The sequence below is a fragment of the Delphinapterus leucas genome, chromosome 13, assembly GCF_059928025.1.
Source record: "Delphinapterus leucas isolate spDelLeu-1000000601 "Yukka" chromosome 13, BTC_Dleu_Yukka2, whole genome shotgun sequence".
In the NCBI taxonomy this organism is placed as follows: Eukaryota; Metazoa; Chordata; class Mammalia; order Artiodactyla; family Monodontidae; genus Delphinapterus; species Delphinapterus leucas.
In genome coordinates this window covers 76,109,146-76,127,179 of record NC_143141.1, presented here as the reverse complement: position 1 = coordinate 76,127,179, position 18,034 = coordinate 76,109,146, and the positions used below count along the sequence as shown (strand labels likewise).

Below are 18,034 nucleotides of genomic sequence, written 5' to 3'. Positions count from 1 at the left end.
TATCAGCCTATGTAAATCTACCTCAATCTTGTTAATGACTTCCTAGTATTCCTTTGTTACTATATTTTAGCCAGTCCACCATAAAAAGGACATTTAGTTTGTTTCTTTTTGTCTTATTTTGTTTGGTAATTCTACACACAATGCTTTGATGAATAACCTTGTACATTCAGCAGTGAATACTTATAGCTAATATATCTTTAGGAAATGTTTTTTTGTTTTTTGAATAAGTGTTTCTTTTTTTTTTTTTTACATCTTTATTGGAGTATAATTGCTTTACAATGGTGTGTTAGTTTCTGCTTTATAACGAAGTGAATCAGTTATACATATACATATGTTCCCATATGTCTTCCCTCTTGCGTCTCCATCCCTCCCCACCCTCCCTATCCCACCCCTCTAGGTGGTCACAAAGCACCGAGTTGATCTCCCTGTGCTATATGGCTGCTTCCCACTAGCTATCTATTTTACATTTGGTAGTGTATATAAGTCCATGCCACTCTCTCACTTTGTCACAGCTTACCCTTCCCCCTACTCATATCCTCAAGTTCATTCTCTAGTAGGTCTGTGTCTTTATTCCTGTCTTACCCCTAGGTTCTTCATGACATTTTTTTTCCTTAGGAAATGTTTTTTAATGTAAAATTCCTGGGTCAAAAGATACTTGAAAGTTTAAAAGACAGTTCCAAACTACACTCCAAAATCAATAAATAAATTTACATTTCCACTAACCAAGTATGAGCACCCATATCTCCAATATTAGGTTTATCAAGCTTTTCATTTTTACAAGCCTGATAGTTGTTTTAAAATAGCATCTTCCTGCTTTAATATGCTTCTTTTTTTTTTTTCACTTATAAGTAAGGTAAAGAATCTTATCAAATTTTTACTGGTTGCTTTTGTTACTTTTTTCTCCCTATAAATGTCATGCTCCTATTTTGCCAATTCTTTTATTAGGTTGTTATTCTTTCTTCTTCCTGATTTTAATATATCTTTGTATAGTAAGGAACTTGTCCTTGACATGTGTTGCAAATACAAATTTTTACCAGGTTATGTCTATTAATCTTATTTAAAGAAAGTTTCTTGTCATGTGTAATTTAAAATTTTATAAAGTCAAATTTGTTCTTATCTTTATGTTTCCTGGCTTCCGTTCATTGCCTTGAAATTAAATACTTTCTCATGTCCAAGATAATATACTGACCTTGTGAATTATCCTAACACTTTTATAGTTCCACTGACAATCTAGAATTTATTTGGGGGCTAAAGAAAAAGGTAGGAAATCCAGTTTTGTTTTTTCTTATTCCCTTCATAGAGCCAGCCAGTTTTCTAAGACTATTTATTAAATAATCCTTCTATTCTATGATATCAAATGTCATCATCATCATCATACACTCAACGTCATCAGATACTAAATTCTATTTCTACACAGGCCTAAGCATGACTTCTCACTTTTGTTCTATTGTTTTGTCTATCCCTGCACAGGTACAAATACTTTATTACCACAGTTCTATTACATGTGTAAACATCTGGAAGGGAATCCTCATTACACTTTTTTCTCTAGAATTCTCCTTGCTATGCTCATATTTATTTTCTAGAGGAAACAAAGAGCCTTTTTTTAACATCTCCTCTTAAATTTGGAGGGATTATAATTATAATTGCACTTAATTTATAGATTAATTTAGAAAAGAACTCATAGCTATCCAATGTTGAGTCTTACCAGCCATTAGTTGTGAAAGGAGCTGCAGCAGTAGTGATAAACATGATGACAGCTGTCGTTGTTGAGTACTGTATGCCAAGACTATTGGATGAGCTTGTTTTAATAATCACAGTAATCTTATGTGGTATCATTATCTTCATTTCATAGACGAGAAAATTAAGGCTCAAACAGGTTAAGCAACTTGTCCAAGGCCACAACCAATACACAAGTAGCTGAGATTTTAATCTGTGCAGTATGACTTGAGTCTACACTCTGAATTACAGTAATTAAAAACAAGGTGTGGGGGCTTCCCTGGTGGCTCAGTAGTTGAGAGTCCGCCTGCCGATGCAGGGGACACGGGTTCGTGCCCCGGTCCGCGGATATCCCACATGTCGCGGAGCGGCTGGGCCCATGAGCCATGGCCACTGAGCCTGCGCGTCCAGAGCCTGTGCTCCACAACGGGAGAGGCCACAACAGTGAAAGGCCCGCGTACCGCAAAAATTAAAAAACAAAACAAAACAAAACAAGGTGTGTCTTTCACTTATTCAACTGTCCTCAAGTGACTTTTTAGCTTTCTTCTTTTAGGCCATGCAAATTAATTGTTTAAGTTAATTCCTAGGTAAACTTAGTTGCTATTTTAAATGGGACCTCTTCTTCCATTACACAGTTGACCCTTGAACAAGGCAGGGGTTAATCTGTGTATAATTTATAGTCAGGCCGTCTAGATTTGCAGGTTCTCTGCATCCACAGGTTCAACCAACCATGGACCTTGTAGTACTGTATTTACTGCTTAAGAATATCCATGTATAAGTGGACCCGTGCAGTTCAAACCCGCACTGTTCAAGGGTCAACCATATTTCTAACTTGTTATTGTTTGTATAAAAGGAAACTATTGATTTTATAACATTAACTTTGAAATTGTCTGCCTTACAGAATTCTCTTATTGGCCCTAACCGTTTTTCAGTTAATACTACAATCATATCATAGGCAAATATTTACAACTTCAGTGTGTTCATTCCAATATTTATATATCTCACATGTAACTGAATCAATTTTGCATGCCTTAGTGATGGTATATTACTCTTTCAATGTGCTACTAGATTCCATTTGTAATATTTACTTTATGACCACTGTCTAAGTGAGATTAGACTACAATTTTCTTTGTATTTCTTTCAAAGGTTTAGCATCACTCTTTTTTTTGATTTCACGTCTTTCCTTATTTTTCTATGCTTTGGAAAAGTTTAACTGGCATCAAAATAATCTTATTCTTTAAAATTAAAAGAATGCACCTGTGAAACTGTTTGGATTTAGTGCATTTTTTTTTTTTTTTTTTCCCTCGGCATGTGGGATCTTCCTGGACCGGGACACAAACCCGTGTCCCCTGCATCGGCAGGCGGACTCTCAACCACAGCGCCACCAGGGAAGCCCCGGATTTAGTGCTTTTTGACACTCAATTTCTTCTTCCACAACTACTGTCTATTTAGATCCTCTCTCCTCTGAAGTCAACCTTGTTAATTTATATTTTCCTAGTAAATCACCTGGATTTATTTTAAATGATACCAAGTAATTCTCTTACTTGCATAAAAACTGCAATAATTTTGTCTCACTAAAAAGGAAAAATACAAGCAAACATATAAATCAACATTATTGGAAAACACTCACAGCCAGGATAAATTAAATGTATAAAACTTGGAGAAAATTACTGGTATATAGTTTTTTAGGCAGGCCATGGGTTTTGGAAAAAAACCCTTTAAATAGGGCTTTAGAAGTAGTGAAGTACTGCTAGGATGTTCATACCCAAAGAATTGTAAATAAAAGAGAAATAAAACTGACACTATGAACTGTTTAAAAAAATCTATTTCATGCCACAAGGTACAGAATGGTTTTCAATTAGATAGTTTATGTATTAAATATTTATGAACTATAACTGAAAAAACAACAAAACTGTGTGCAGTGCTCTTAAGTGTTACTACTCCAGCCATCTAATCTCTAAAAGTAGGCTAAATATCAAAGTAGAAAGTGACATTCAAACACTTAATGAGTACTTACTATGAGCTGGGCACTGTGTCAGAGACACAGAAATGGTGAAGACATGGTCTCTTGGTTCAAAAAACTTATTCCCTTAGCCCCTAGTTCCAACATGACACACTTATAATAAATTCACAGTTATATATTAAAACATCAAGAAATATAAACAGCCCCACTATAATTCTGCTTCACAAGCTAGCAAATATAAAGTAGTTGAAAATCAAATATCAAACACACTTCATTATTGATACAAATATATATAATTTTAAAACTGCTATCACTTTTCTATATTAATTTTAAATCCTGGCATTCTCAAAGTGGATATCATTTCCCTTACTACGATAAGGCTGTAAGTACAGATAGAAGTCTAAAGAGGCCCTGAAAAAAGGGTCAGTAAAAGGCAAAAAGAAGCTCCCTTTCTACACTGTTTAATGAAATGAACCTTTAATACAAGAAATTGGATTATTAAAATTTCAGAGAAGAATGAAGTATCATGGGAAAAACAATGAGCTCACTTTAAAATATCAACAGGATCCTCTGCCTTAATATTAGAATGTTAATGAATAACCAACAGAAAGTTAATATTCATATTACTGTTCTTTGAAAAAATTTTATCTATAATCACTACCGAGATATAAACAATAAGAAAGTAGGAAGTACTTTGATACAGGACAAACCTACCTGTGCACATGATTCTTCAGGTGTTTTGGCACTAACTGAATAAAGTGCTGGGAGATCTAGTCTGTGCACAGAGAATTTTTCTAGAGTGTGCAAAAGTGCTGGAGCAAGGTGAGAAGTTTGACCTGAGCCTCGTTCTCCAGACAGCAATAGTCTTGGCCTGTAAGAGGTTGGCTGATGATATGGTGACCTGCAATAAACATAAGACATAACAATTATTTCAAAACCATACACTCTAAAGACCAAAATAAAATATTAGGAAAATATTTACATAAAAGAATGTAATGCCAAATTAACAGAACTTTTTTTTTACCTCTCTCATTTTTTTAAGTACAGCAAAGCATTTTTTAAATAATTACAGTTTTAAAATACTGATCTCTCTGGCCATATTAATATCAAGACATAAAAGTATAAAAATCCATCCTAAAAGAAAGTTCATCCTATCATACCACATATATTAACTTGGAAAATGCTTCAGACAGTAAGTATGATTTAGTTATTAATTAACCCAGGTCAAATGTTAAGAATTCCACTTCTCCAACAAAGAGGTACATCTAAAGATTACTCAAAATGTAGGACTTCTGGGCTTCCCTGGTGGCGCAGTGGTTGAGAGTCCGCCTGCCGATGAAGGGGACACGGGTTCGTGCCCCGGTCCGGGAGGATCCCACATGCCGCGGAGCGGCTGGGCCCGTGAGCCACGGCCGCTGAGCCTGCGCATCCGGAGCCTGTGCTCCGCAACGGGAGAGGCCACAACAGTGAGAGGGCCGCGTGCCGCAAAAAAAAAAAAAAAAAAATGTAGGACTTCTTTTTTTTAATGGTTAAAATGGTAAATTTTATAAATATTTTATCACAGTTTTTTTTAACATCTTTATTGGAGTATAATTGCTTTACAATGCTATGTTAGTTTCTGCTTTATAACAAAATGAATCAGTACATATACATATATCCCCATATCTCTTCCCTCTTGCATCTCCCTCCCTCCCACCCTCCCTATCCCACCCCTCTAGGTGGTCACAAAGCACCGAGCTGATCTCCCCCTGTGCTATGCGGCTGCTTCCCACTAGCTATCTATTTTACATTTTACCACAGTTTTTAAAATAGAAAAAAAAAAAGTAGGACTCCTTCAGTGGCAGCAATTTTGTTTCTAGGCCAAAAAAACCTAACTGTTCTTACCCTAATATATGATATCTAAAGCCCTACACCAGAGAAGGCAAATTTAGGATAACATATTAAAACAAACTCAATTAGTATTTTCAAGATTCTACAGCACCATTAAAAAGATAAATAAGGGGCTTCCCTGGTGGCGCAGTGGTTGAGAGTCCGCCTGCCGATGCAAGGGACACGGGTTCGTGCCCCAGTCTAGGAGGATCCCACGTGCCGCGGAGCGGCTGGGCCCGTGAGCCATGGCCGCTGAGCCTGCGCGTCCGGAGCCTGTGCTCCGCAACGGGAGAGGCCACAGCAGTGGGAGGCCCGCGTAGCCCAAAAAAAAAAAAAAAAAAAGATAAATGAAAAAAGTTTATCTAATATCACTATAGATAATGCAGGAAATTCTAAGCAATGCAATAAGAATAAAGCAAATTTAAAAATGGAACTAACGGAAAGAAATTGAACAAACACTGTTACTTGTAAAGAACATGATTATACACTAGAAAATCCAAGAGAATCAACTAATGACTGCTATAGTCTACCAGCAAAATAACAAGACTGAAGATGGAAATAGAAAAACCAAAAGATTTTCCTAAACACCATCAATAACCAATACAAAAAAGAAAGGAAGATTCTATTCACAACTGCAAAAATACAAATGATAAACAATATTAAATAATCTTAACGAGAGAGGTATGAAACTATATAGAATACATCATGAGCCTGAATATAGATGTCAATTCTTCCTATGCATTTATACCTAGCTATAGTTAACTATATACATATGGTTGGTTTATAGTATTTTATTTTATAGATTTAAAAAATGCAAATCAAAACCCCAAAAAAGATTGGAGCGGGGGGGCGGGGGGGGGAGATTTAAACTTATTTGCAACATTATCTGAAAAAATAATCAAGTAAGAACATCAAGGGGACTTCCCTGGTGGTCCAGTGGCTAAGACTCTACACTCCCAATGCAGGAGGGCTGGGTTCCATCCCTGGTCAGGAACTAGATCCCACGTGCCGCAACTAAAGGTCCTGCGTGCCTCAACTAAGACCCGACACAGCCAAATAAATAAGTTTTTTTTTTAATTAAAGAAAAAGAACATCAAGAAAATTTTGGATAAGTGTGCTAACATCAAGAAAATTTTAGGTAAGTGTGCTAGCTCCAATTTCAGAACATTTAAACCTGTTTTAGTAATTAGCACTTCATACACACTTCTTGTTTAATTTTCTTAACAATTCTATGAAATACATAAGTTTCCTCTTACTAAATAAAGAACCCAAGGCTAAGAGGGGTTAGGTATAAGATTATACAACTGGGTGTCCATATAACTGCAAAGTCCAGGTTCTAAAACACAAAGTTAAGATGCGCCCTACTTTATACTGATACATATTACAGAACAGAATAATAGAATGAAGAATACACCAAAGAAAAGAAACACAGATCAGTGGTACATAGCAGCCCAGGAAATAAATCATAGTAATTGAAAGAGTTTTATATAAGATAATAAGCATAAAAATAAATGGAACAGAGATGAATTATAACACAAATATTGTTTTAAAATAGGGAGGGGGCTTCCCTGGTGGCGCAGTGGTTAAGAATCCGCCTGTCAATGCAGGGGACATGGGTTCGATCCCTGGTCCGGGAAGATCCCACATGCCGTGGAGCAACTAAGCCCGTGTGCCACAACTACTAAGCCTGCGCTCTAGAGCCTGCAAGCCACAACTACTGAAGCCCACATGCCAGATCTCCTGAAGCCTGCGTGCCTAGAGCCTGTACTCCACAACAAGAGAAGCCATCACAATGAGAAGCCCTCGCACCGAAACGAATAGTCCCCACTTGCCGCAACTAGAGAAAGCCCGCACACAGCAACCCAATGCAGCCAAAAAATAAATTACTTAATTAAATAAATAAATCTATTAAAAAAAAATAGGGAGGATTCAGATCCTCAATTCACAAAACAAAATGAATTCTAACACAGAAACAAAAAAAACCCAGAAGATTCATGTTTTTTGTTTTTTTTTTTCTTTTTTTGGGGGGGTACGCGGGCCTCTCACTGTTGTGGCCTCTCCCGTTGCGGAGCACAGGTTCCGGACGTGCAGGCTCAGCGGCCATGGCTCATGGGCCCAGCCGCTCCACAGCATGTGGGATCTTCCCGGACCGGGGCACGAACCCGTGTCCCCTGCATAAGCAGGCGGACTCTCAACCACTGCGCCACCAGGGAAGCCCTCATGTATTTTTAATTCATAAAAATCTAAAAGCTTTTGTTACTCAAAAATTACAATCTGAACCAAATGGCAAACACTCAAATGAGACAAATAATTAAATTTGCCATTAATAGGATTGGTTCTTAATGCATAAAGAGCTTATATGACAGTATTTTAACAAAAAATACCTTCTTATACAAAGAATGTAGACAATTCAAAAAGAAAATAGAAATAAATAACTTCTTAAAAAATGTTCATTCATTTAACAATTTTAGAATGCTTCCTATGTTGAATGCCTTGGCCCGTGGTATCCAACAATACCACTGTTATCATAGAGCTCATAACTCAGTGCATTTATTGGAAAAAGGAAGTAAATTACTATAATTCAGTGTGATTAATAAGCAGCACTCTTTAAGTACAGGGTGCTATCAGAGACTCATAAATGACTCAAAAGTGTTATGAAAGCACAAACCCAACAGATCGAAGGCAGAAAGGATGAATTTCAAGAAATAAAAACAGGGTGTACAAAGGACCAGAGGCTAAAAAAACCTCTTGGCCCTTTGGGGTAGAGGATATAGTTCATTACAGCCAGCTTCTTTTAAGGTTTTAGGGTAATGTAAGGGTAAAGATACCGGGGTAAAGGAGGGGAAGGGGGAAGGAGAATCAGACTGTAAAGGGCTATGAAGGGTTCTGTAAACCACGTTAAAAGTTGGAATGTACACTGAAGACAATGAGGAAGCATTAAGATGCTTAAGCAGGGGAAGTGACATAAGCATACACATGTCTTCGGATGACAACTCTAACTCAGCATGTCAGTATAGGAAAGGGTTTTGAAAGAAGGCGTAACAATAGGAAAGGTGACCAGTTAGGAGTTTGCTATAATAACCCAGGCATGAGATGTTAATAACAGTATAGACAAGAACAGTGTCAGAGGAGGTAGAAGGAAGAGCCTGGAATTAGACTTACTTAGTAAGAAAAATCCATAGGACTTGGTCATTTACTAGATATAGAAGGGAAGAAAGAGGAAAGAGTTGAGAATGATGTCCAATTCTAGCTGGGACAACTGAATGGATGGTAGCTCATAAGACTCATGGGAAGAGAAGGAAAGACACAAGCCAGCATATACCGAAAGATCTGTGACAACAAAGGGTGACAGGCAACTGGACAAAGTTTAAAGCTCAAGAGTGATCTAGGCTTGAGAAAGATTTGGTAGTTACTAACAAAGATGAAAAATAATGAAAATATTGAGAAACATCATTTATCTGTTAGATTGATAAATATTAGAATACCGTTATTAGCAAATAGATGATGGGAAAATTGGTATTCTCATGAATAGTGAGAATGGAAAAAAGTATAATTTTCTGAAATTAAATTTGGCAAGTATGCCAAATATATGCCAAAATGTATATCCAAGGATATTCTGCAATTCATCCCACTCCCAAAGATTCCCTTACTTCTTAGTGTTCTCTACATTTTTTCCCATAGTACTTATCTTCTAACATTTTATCTATCACACTGATTGTTTTATTGTCTGTCTCCATCTAAAATGTAAGCTGAATAAGGGCAGGGATCCTAGTATATTTGGTTCACTGACATATTCCAATTACCTAGGACAACATCTGGCACATGATGGGCACTTTGACAAAATATCTGTATGAGTGAATGAATATATGAAAGTGCAAATGATTCAAATAAATAAGAAGATATTATTTTCATCTATCTAGTTGGCAAAGATTTTAAAAGACGAACAGTGCTCAGAAATGACAAGGGAATAGAAAAAATAGCCCTCTCATATATTAGTGATGAAATGTAAATTGGTACAACATTTCTGGAAGGTAATTTAACAATCTCTATCAGGTTTTGAAATGTATATACACTTTGACACAGCAATCAGTTTTTTAAATCTACCTTAAGGTCTGAATCAGAAAATGTTATAAAGATGTATACCTAGAAAGATGTCTATCACAGCACTGTTTATAAAAGAGGAAAACTGGAAATTTCAATTTTTATCAATAAGGTTATATAAATTATGAAACACCCAAAAAATATACTATGCAGCTATTTTAAAAGAATGACATTAAACATATACTGACATGAAATAACATTCCCAACATAGTGGGGGGAAAAGCAAGTTACATTAACAACCTTACAGGAGAATATAATTTATATAAGGTCATATATGGGTCTGTCTATATGGATACAGAGAATATGGAAGTGTGGTCACCAAAATGTTAACACATATTGCCTTCAGGTGCTTGGGCTTTAATTTTTACTTTCTTCTTTATGCTCTTCTTTTTTATTTGAATTTTCTACAGAGTATATCATCTTTCTAATCAGAAAAAACAAAGCTACTTTCATTTGGAAAACCTTAAAAAGTTCTGTTTCTAATCCCCTTATGGTAATATACAATAAGAAAGAAAACTTATCTTCCATCATAAGGGTTCTCTACCAGATTGATAGGCCTTAAATAGCTTGACTTCTATTTCATCTTAAATCTAAAGAAAAGGTTGCAACACTGTTTTAGGAAACTATTCCCAGAAAAAGAAACCCACCATCAATGCCCAAGCTAGTGTTACTGACACCAGCATTAAAGTCATGCTTTCTACTTGTCTAGAATCTTTTATGTATTAATCTGGCATGCTAACACATGTTGCTCGAACAAAAAAGCCAAACCAAACCAAATCAACAAAACAAAACAACAAAATACATGTGTAGTCCTCATTAAAGGCTTATGTTCTAAAGTAAATGCTTCTTGGAAAGTGTGAAAAATCATATCATCCAACCTACCCTAAAAAACCCTATCTACCTATTAAGCTCAGAAATCAATTTGGGAACCACATAGTACAAGAGAAAGAATATGATCCCAGGAAACAAACAGTACCAAGTCTGCCCCCTACTAGCAGCATGATCATGGGCAATTTACTTAACTTCTTTGTATCTCAGTTTCCTCATCTATAAAATGATGATACCACAAATGCTAATAACTGTTGAGAGGCCTATATGTATTACTATATACGAAGCCCCAGCTTTATATACCTACCACGTCTAGTTTGTAAAGAGCAACAAATGCTAACTCCTATACCTTCATACTCAAAAGGACAGCAAATGTCACCATTTTTTCTGTGAAGCATTCCCGGACTTCCCTGTGGAAGCTTCTTAGTTCTGCTTTCATAACACTTTAGCCATATCACAATGTTTGTCACCCCCAAGAACAAGAACTCTTCCAGAGTAAGAACTATGTTATATCTTATTCATGCTTCGAGCACCTAGTACAATGCCTGGCACAGGGTAAAAAAAAAAAAAAAATGGCAGAATGAGTGAATAAATAAATAATTTATCAAAATATCTTTAAAAAACAGCTCATTCTAGGATATAGCTGTCTCACTATTAAATTAAAGTCAAAGCAATGAACTAGAAAAGCGTATGTAAAAGAGGTTAAAATTAAACCAATTCCTTGAAAAAGGCTAAGCCAACCAAAATAAGCCATACCACTGATATACATTCAATCAGTAACAGAATGTTCTTATTGAAAAATTGATAGTTTCTTAGCTCCTACTATGTATTTCAATTCAAATAACTAAAATTGTCAAAACAAACAGCACACACATGGCACACAGGCTAGCCAGGTGAAAGTCAAAAAAAAATGATTATTTGGTTTTCTCTTAGCCATTAATAAACAGATCTGTAAAATCACTGAAACAGTTTAAGAAAACTTCCCAGAGGGCATAAAAGAAAGGCTCTGGAGTGAAGAAAAAAGTTTCTAATAGAAGAGCTTGCTGTTAAAGAGTGAATTAAAGTAATTTAGTCTCATTTTAAAAACCAAAAAACAAGGAAGGGTTATCAATGCAAATAATCAAATTAACATTTCACCAAAATCTACATGGGAAAAATTTCGATTAAAGACTTAAATGTGTTCAAAGTATCTCTAAAGAAAAATTACTTAAACGTATACACAATCCAGTGTCTTCTAATAAAAGTCCTATTAGACCTACTTGACTGGAGCATTATGGTTCTTTAACTATCATGATAATTATGTAAATGCAAGTGATGATGCTGTTAGTATTTGAAACCTATTTAGTCTCTTAATTTAAAATTACATTAGCACTAAAATTGTTTACCCATTGAAGTGCACAGCAAAAGCTGCTTTAATATAGACAAAGGTAAATGTAAATAGAAAAAACATAAAATCTAAATTAGGAAAGTGTAAACTAATGAGGTTTTGGAGAATCAGAAAGTTATTTGTTTAGTTACTGAGCAATTTCTAATTCAAAACCTCTTTAGTACCCTTAGAATCCTAAATTATCATATGAAACTTATTATCATCAAAATATTCTAGATCATGGTAAATATTTCATTTCTGTCCACTTTAGTTCAAATAAAAAGCAATAAAATTGGGGACATGGGTTTACTTTCTGAAGGCAACCCTTCCTTCTACCCTACTTAAAAAAAAAAAAAAAATCCCACAATCATTTTAGGAAAAAATATCTTGAGTTGACCAATAAACCAATTTATTACCACACAAAAACATAGACACAGTAAAGTTTTCCAGAATTGTGTCCAAACAACAGAAAAACAAAGTCCTCCAGGTTACAACCATAAGTAAAAATATACTGTAATTCTAACTATAAAGTAGTAAAAATCACTCTAAATTGAAAGAAATTTCAATATAAATTGAAATCAATGATATAAATTGCTTACATTGTAAAATGAAGGTAAGGTTTATGTACAGCAGCAGCTGATGACTGTTTCTTTGGTGATCCTGAGTGACAACTGGTCTCGAAAATTGATAAAGCATTCTCATCTTCACTATCATCTAAAATCAGAGTTTCTATATCTGTTTAAAAAAAAAAAATCACAAAGATTATGAGGCTTAAAAAGTCCTTTAATATTAGTGCCCTACCAAAGCTAAGAAAAACTGGTTTACAAATCAAGTGGCAAAAACTAATAAGTTATCCATCAAATAACACAGATTGTCCAAGGAAATTGACAAACTACAGTATTCTGAATAATTTATAAATGGAACCAATGTAATTCTTTCACCTTTACAGACTAGTTAAGTGTTATGAGATGCATTTTGGGAGACTACAAGAACTCTGGAAAAGAAATGGCACTCTCATAAAATACTCACCTACTTACTAAAAATTTCTAAGTTAATTTTGACCAAAACCAGTACATTTAATATAAATAAGATGGTTTAATTAATAGAGTAATTGAAGTATGGCCCAGTTCTTACAAAAGCAACAAGGAACAAATTGACCTTTATTTTTTCACATGGCACACACACACATATTTCAAGGAAAATCTAGTCTTAGTTAAGAAGGGACTCAGGTTTTCAGTGGGAAAAAAACCAATCTTAAAAAATGTACTCATTCAAGTAACACTGGGTCTTAAGTTATTGTTCGATGGACTAACGGGAACTAAAATTCCTATTGAAAGTGCCATACTTAAAAATTTATCTGGACTACAACCTAAAGTATTAATAGCCGTAATTCATACATACCTAACAAAAGCGTCAATTCATTCAATAAAAAGCAATGCTACATGTGTAGGAGAAATGGGAGGAAATTAAGATTGACAAAAATCATACCCTTCCCCCCAAAAAGCAAAGAAAAAAAATAGGCATGCTTTCTAAAATGAGATACTGAATTGTTCTGGCAGACACAGATTTCAATGGCTTTTAAAAGCCAAGTATTTAATACAACTAATATTGTAAAGGTTAATCAGAAAATAATTGAGTACCATGTGATTGATAATTTCATATATAAGGAAAGGATACTTGTCTAAGAAAAATATTAAAGACCAAAATAATCCAGAATAATATATCTAAATAACTAAAAAACAATGATTAATAATCAAAGAAAATTTGGTTTCTTTCCTCCACTGGTATGTGACAAAAAAAAATGAAACTAAAGCATACTTTATACTTATGGGGATAAAATGGTAAGAAAACAGATATTAATGCCATAAAAAAATTCTCAAATGCAAGTAAAGAAGTTACAATCTCTCAGAAGAGAAGGTAAGATTTTTATGACCTTCTAAAGGTGACATAGTCTTTTAAAAATTAAAAAAAATGGGGAAAAGATACATATCCTCAGTTTTGAAAATCAGAGATAAGAAATGTACAATTCATGGCAGAGTAGCTGGCTCATACATAATATTTGTTCTCCTCCTCATTTGACAAATTTAAGAAATCAAGTAATCGATGTGATATTTCATGAGAATCTACCCTAAAAAAAGTTTCTGAAAAATACATATATGACAAGCAAAATTCATTGAATATCGATGATTTTTACTATATATAACAGTTTTACCATTAACATAATTCATTGGACAATTTTTTATACAGTGCATACTACACGTTAAACAAAGAAAATGAGGATAATTTTTTTAAATTACTGTCTCTTCTAAGTTCATGGGCTTTTACTTTGATTAGCACAGGAACCTAGAGCTTTCCTGTATATGAGTAACATTTTTAAAAGTAGCTTTCTGTTTTTATCTCAAATCCAAACTACAATCTTGAGGCCAGAAGTCAAGACCTTCTATCATCAGGTTCTAATTTACTGCCCTACTAGTAATTTACACTGCATTAGCGCAGCACACTGCAGAGTGCTGTGCCAATAAAACAGTATGATGAGTTGAATCCAGAGGGACATTATAGCAACATGGTTAAGTGCATGGGCTCTGGAGTCAGGCTCCCTGAGTTTGAGCAAGACCTAGAACTTACTGAGTGACCCTATATAAGTGAACATCTTCATTTTTGATAGAGTAAGAGTACCTACCCCCAGGATTGTTATGAGGATTAATTAACAAATGACAATTTATGTAAGGGCTTTATAATAATAAAAGAAATGTAAGCCAATACTATCATAGCCAACTTTTCTAAAGATGGTAACACTCCTACATTAAGATAGTCAGAATGTCCCAAGAGTGAACAAACAGAACAAACATCCATTCATTCTTTTTATGGACACTGACTAGGCAACTACTGTATGCCAGACAATATGCTAGGCCTAGAATAAACAGTGGCCAGTGAAATGGATACATTTCCTATATTCATGGCAAATACAAAAGAGTAACACATAAATAACCTTATAAGAAAACTCAGAATTTATTTACTTATGTCTGTACTTGTTTCATTTTAACAATATGAAAAGGTAATTTATACTACCTTCTTTCTTGTCACTCTGGCTAATTTCAGCATGAGGAAACACTTTTTGCAAGACTGCTAGGATGTTGTTGAAGCTTCTTTCCAGCAGTGGTCTTATGATGGGGGATAGTGCATGTCCCGAAGACATGACAGCACGCTGGGAAGCAGGCACGATATTCTGCATTGCGTGGTAAAAATCTTGGGCATTGAGCACTATTGAGGAAACATCTAGCTGCAGTTTATGACTGCTAGCATAGATCTGGGGGTAACGCCTCCGCAGGGCAATCAGGGCAGCTTCAGTGCACAGGGCCTTGATATCAGCTCCGCAATAGCCTAATGCACAAAAGGAAAAGGATAACAAAGGTAAGTCCATTTTTCCAAGTATCAACTCTATTTTGCAAATATGCACATCTTTATCTAAAATAAAATACTAAATCAATCATGTGCAATTTCACTAGCAAAATGAAAAATGACCATTTAAAGTCACCTAATAAAACTGTTTACTCATTAAGACTAAAAATGTTTCGAATATTTTAATTAACAAACACATGAACTAATGATATTAAAAGAAAACAAGTCATATATTTTGTGCCAAAACCAATTATAATGTACATCTTTCTTCAGGAAAGGTTTAAAAAAATAGTTTTATATCAATCTTTCATCAATATTTCCAATTATTAGTTTAGTCCTCATGACATTACAGTTTTCTATAAATTTTTCTAATATTACTAATTTCCAAACACATATAATGGAGCAGTACAAAGTAGTATACATAAGCGGAAACTTCAAAATCAGAGCTATTCTACTACTAACTCTGAGTGCAACCCACAAGCAGGTTAATATCTTATTACCCCAAAACTATACTTTAAAGTTATGATCATCTCTGATAGTTCCAAAGGTATTACAGGGAATGAGAATCCATTAAATTTCTGCATTATCTTCCTTTATATATATATATTTAGTTTAAAATGATTGATAATCTAGTTCAAAGGGCTACAAAGATATGAGGTATCATCCATTACCCATATTTAACTGATCATGTAGTTAAACATCAGATCAAGCCACCAGTGCTCTGAAATCATTTCATTCATTTGAGCGACAAATACATAGAAAAACATATGAACTCTTACGTTTTTACCACAAATGGGAAGAAAACCTCAAACTAGTCATGGTGTTTTTTTATATCGACAATTAAACCTGCATTTGGCCACCTTTATCAGTTATGCCCGCAGCGGGAACCACCCGAACTAATTACAGAACATTAGTCCCTAAGCTCTTCAAAGAGTGGTATCAGGTTTATTTATCTTTTTATATCTCACAATGACCTTGCAGAACACTTAAATACTGAAATTAAAATGGTGATTAGATAGGAAAACTACGAGCAGAGAAGAAATAGTACCAGAATAACTGGCAGAAAAAGAACATTAAGGAACAAAACCATATAAATCAAACTGACTCACACATCTATAATAAATTCTATCCCTATATCCCTCAGTAGGGCAAATGATCACGTTAAACAAGTCCTACACATAACAGAAAACTCCTCACCCTGCTCTCCTTTTTCCATAGCACTTACAACCTTATCATTTACCTATTATGTTTACTGTCTGCCTTCCCCAACTAGAATGTGACCTCTGTAAGAATAGGGGTATTTGTTTGTTTTGTTCGCTAAATGTATCTCAACTACCAAGAACGATGCCTGGCCTGGCATTCAGTAGATATCCAAAAAATATTTCTTGAGTGAAAGAATGAATGAAAAAAGAAAAGAGTAACTCCAAGGTTATAGTTTGGAAACGTAAAACTATTAGGTTACCATGTATTACAAAAAAGAGGGGGATGAACCATATCTATTAGGCTTTTCTTTTTCTAAGAAATCTAAATTCTTTTACTATTAAACCAACTTACTCACTGTAACTAAAAATTTCAATGAAAACTATCAAGTACTATATTCATAAACATTTATTCAGAGGTAGGGGAAAACTTAATATGACCTATGAGAATTTAATTCAGAAAACTATAAGCAGATTAAGCATTAACACTGCCCCATGACAGCAATCAATCTCCCAAATAATTCTTCAGAATAACCAAGTTTACCACGTCTCTCATTTTATTTTCTATTTCTCAATGAATGAACCTGACAAAAAGTATCTTTTCCTGTTCCATACACATCTGTTACATTAGTTCAACAAAATAACTGTAGAATACCAGCTCAGTTATAAACAGTTAACTAAATAATCCATTTCAGAGGAAGTAAAGAATAAACTACTGTCTTCAAAAAAATATAAACCACATTTCTTTTTCTTCTTTAAAAGTATATATACTTAGTGAACATACTATATGACCCTATTTTTAAGTGCAAAAACCTAATTAAAAAAGAGCAAACATTCAAAAACAATGCAGAACAGAAAAAAGCCACTAAAAGGTATTTTATGTAGTAAATGTTGCCCATAACATTTATGTTTGACATAATATAAATAGCAATGTTTGTTCATTTTTCTTAATTTATTAAAGATAATTTTAAAGCTTATCAACAATAATAGATTCCACTTGAAGAAGTAAATTTTCTTCACTGAATTAAATAGATGTTTTGTATATTGACACATTTTATTAACAATATCAAAAAATCACATTTGTTAATATCATCACCAATCTCATCGCTAAAGTCTTTTAAGTGCTGGCAAGCTGTCAGCTCACAATGACAAATATAAGTCATAGAATGCCCTTTGAGAACTGCTGTGTAGCTTATAATCCCTTTTCTGTTTTTAAAAAAATCCTAATTTTTGCTTGAAAGTTTGAATTTCATCATTAGTTATAAACTAATCCTTGAAAAAAAATAAAGAAGTAAATTTTCTCATGGATTATCATAACCAACAGACTATAAATGATAGGATTTATCTTCTTTACATTTGTTTGTGAATGAGAATTACTAGTTTATATCTGTGGTTGTCAACCTTGACTAGTCATCTGAATAAACAATGAAAATGAGTCAAAAATAGATTCCCGACAAACTTAGTGAATCAGAATCACTAAGTGGTGGTTTAATATCATAAATGTGTATTTTGCGAAAACTTTACAAGTGATACTGATATACTAAAAAATTCAGAACTACTGAATTAATAATACACTTTCCTTACTAGACTCTA

The 18,034-nt window shown here is 34.3% G+C and overlaps 1 protein-coding gene across 6 annotated transcripts in view; it reads right to left on the bottom strand.

Annotated features, from left to right (window-relative positions):
* ATAD2B (ATPase family AAA domain containing 2B) overlaps window positions 1-18,034 on the bottom strand; it is a 187,883-nt gene that overhangs the window by 85,525 nt on the left and 84,324 nt on the right. For all 6 annotated transcript variants that reach the window (XR_016395309.1, XM_089922466.1, XM_089922468.1 and 3 more), the window contains 3 exons: window positions 14,913-15,224; window positions 12,443-12,578; window positions 4,394-4,580 (listed from right to left, as the gene is read on the bottom strand). Coding sequence is in view for 5 of the 6 variants with exons in the window: in XM_089922466.1 (XP_089778592.1) it covers window positions 4,394-4,580; window positions 12,443-12,578; window positions 14,913-15,224 (635 nt within the window). In the remaining variant the exon portion in view is untranslated. The remainder of the gene's footprint in view (window positions 1-4,393; window positions 4,581-12,442; window positions 12,579-14,912; window positions 15,225-18,034) is intronic.